This window comes from Eurypyga helias, unplaced genomic scaffold, assembly GCF_000690775.1.
Source record: "Eurypyga helias isolate BGI_N326 unplaced genomic scaffold, ASM69077v1 scaffold36940, whole genome shotgun sequence".
Taxonomy (NCBI): domain Eukaryota; kingdom Metazoa; phylum Chordata; class Aves; order Eurypygiformes; family Eurypygidae; genus Eurypyga; species Eurypyga helias.
Window position 1 is genome coordinate 1 of NW_010228389.1, and position 2611 is coordinate 2611.

General features: G+C 59.9%; 1 protein-coding gene across 1 annotated transcript in view; it reads right to left on the reverse strand.

Moving 5' to 3' along the window:
• Positions 1-723: 723 nt before the first annotated feature.
• PRPF8 (pre-mRNA processing factor 8) overlaps positions 724-2611 on the reverse strand; it is a gene marked incomplete at both ends in the record, with an annotated part of 17784 nt that continues 15896 nt past the window's right edge. Inside the window, 5 exons of the mRNA XM_010159104.1 lie at positions 724-926; positions 1101-1240; positions 1457-1597; positions 1926-2067; positions 2150-2389. Of these exons, the coding sequence (XP_010157406.1) occupies positions 724-926; positions 1101-1240; positions 1457-1597; positions 1926-2067; positions 2150-2389 (866 nt within the window). The remainder of the gene's footprint in view (positions 927-1100; positions 1241-1456; positions 1598-1925; positions 2068-2149; positions 2390-2611) is intronic.

Genomic DNA, 2611 nt, shown 5'->3' on the forward strand with positions numbered 1-2611 from the left:
AGCACGCGGCGGGAGCCCCGCGCAGCCCCCGCGCGCCCAGGGTGATGTTTAGGCAGAGCGTGCGGGAAGGGAGAGTTCTAAAACCACAAAATCATCGCCCTTTGGGGTCCTCCCCCGAGAGATTTACAGAGCAACGGCCCGGAGTCATCTTCTGCCAGCCCCTCTCCTCCTTTCCCCATCCTCCTGCAGCTCATCCCCCCGGACACAGTGTCCTCTTGCATTTTCACAGAATCACAGAGCAGTTTGGGTTGAAGGGACCTTAAAGCCCCCCCCAGTCCCACCCCCTGCCATGGGCAGGGACACCTTCTACCAGACCAGGTTGCTCCAAGCCTCATCCAGCCTGGCCTTGGACACTTCCAGGGATGGGGCATCCACAGCTTCTCTGGGCAACCTGTCCCAGTGCTCCCCACCCTCTCCGGGAAGGATTTTTCCTTATATTTTATTATTAGATCTCTTCTGCCTGACAGGGATTCATCATTCCATGGCAGGAGACCAGGCAATGCAGAAACACAAGATGCTCATTTCTGTCACTCTCCTGCCACCAAAAAATCACGGATAACTGACATCCCAGTGCCAGCACCAAGGAAAGGTCAGACCACAACCCCTGCCAGCCGCTCCCAGGAAGGTCACGCTTTGGAACGGCTAAGGAGCAGCTCCCTGAGGAACTGCTTCCTTCTCCTCCCCACGCTGCCTCCCCTCCTCTCCCTTTCCGGGGCGGCTCACCCATGAAGTTGTAGTTCCAGGATCCTTGCGCTGGGACCATGAAGAAGCCGAGGAAGCGATCGGAGAGCAGCATCTGCACCCTCTCGTAATGGGAGGGCAGGTAGCCCTTGGGGTTGTTCCCTTTGTCCGTGTTCTGCCGGCCCCACTCGTAGCCGCTGGGGGTCAGTTTGTAGGCCGTCAGCGTGCAGGAGCCGGGAGTGAAACTGGGAGAGAGCAGAGCAGAGCAGAGCGACGGCATCAGACCCAACGGGGGAAGGAGGGGAACCAGGCGCGAGCAGACGCTCCCTTTCTCCCAAATTCTTTGGTGTGAGGCCTCGTGGTGCCCCAAGAGCCGCACCCCCGGGGCCGCTCGGCGGAGGGGGCCAGGCCTGCCTCACCTGCAGGTGATGATGATGGTCTTCTCCCCGTCCCAGGAGGGGTTGTCAGCCATGACCTTGGCGTGGGTGGTGACATCCTGCGGCGAGAGCTGAGGGGACTCGTTGGGTTGGGTGTGAATCCACCCCAGAGGCTCCATTTCCTGACCAAAAAGAGTGGGTTTTTTTGAGAGAAAAGACGTTTAAAACGAACCCGCAGGGACCGAAGGCTTCCCTTTCCCTGACCCCAGAGCAGGCCCTGCGCGTGCCATACCAACAGGCCACGAGGAGCTGCCCCGTCCCCTGAGGTCCCCATCCCCCGAGGTCCTCGTCCCCCGAGGTCCCCGTCCCCCTGAAGCGGGAGCAGGAGCTCGGCTCACCTTGAGGTACTCGTGCTGCGGCAGCTGCCCCGGGAGGTGCACGGTCTGGTGTGTCCCCCACTGGGGCACCATCACGATGCACCGGATCTCCTTCACCTGGGGGTTATCGGGGGGGCTCACTCCGTACAGGTAACCGGCAATCTGGGAATGCAGACCCCCGCCTTAGAAGCCCAGAAGAGACCCGGCATGTAGGCGTGTGAGGGGGTGGGCACTAAAAAAAGGTCTCTCCGGGCTGGCAGGGTCTCACTAGGGGAGAACATCAGAGTTTTGTTCAGTCCTGCGTCTCCCCCAAACCTGGGCCACCGGGACCTGGCTGGAACCTGTGCGCTCGGCCGTGCTGCCAGGGTCTGTCTCCAGCACAGAGGGTGTACACGGACACGGCAAGCCCCCGGCCCTTCCCACCGGCTCCCGGTCACTCCGGCCTGATGCACACCCCGGCAGCGGGGAGCACCGCTCGCTGCCTGCTCACCTGGGCCCGCAGGTCCGAGATGCAGATGAACTTCTTCAGGACGTTCTTGGGAAGGATGTAGGTGTAACCCGTTTCCTTTATATCGTCCGAGGAGACGTAGATGTGGTTTGTTCGCAGGTGGAGGTTGGCGGCAGAAATCGCCCTGCGGAGAGGAGACGGAAATTGAAGGGCGCCCAGATCCCTTCCCCAGCGCCGATCTCGCCCCACGGCCCCGCCTTCCCCACCTCACGCGCCACTCGGTCTTGGAGGAGAAAGTCTGCGTTTCGTAGTTGCTGGTCGTGGAGGTGATGATTTCGTCCCCGTGCTTGTTGACCGTGCGGGTCTGCGTGGCCGTCAGCTGCGACTGCTCCTTGGTCTGCTTCTCAATTTCTGCGATCTGCTGTCTCTGCTGCGAGGGGGCAGAGATCTCCATGCCCAGGATGATGTCTCGGATCTCCGACTGCGTCAGGGACGCAACGTTCACACTGAAAACAGAAAAATCCACCCAAGTCAGGCATTTCAAAACGCATCCTGGAACTTCTCACCAAGGCACAAGCTCGGAACATCTGCTCGGCGCTACGAAAAATGAAACCACAGCCTTCCAGACAAGAGGAAATCACCAAAATCACATGATGTGCGGCTCAGAAAAGGTTCAGTGCAGGCTTTTTAGCTGCCTCACTGGAGAGCAATTAATAATAATAACCCCT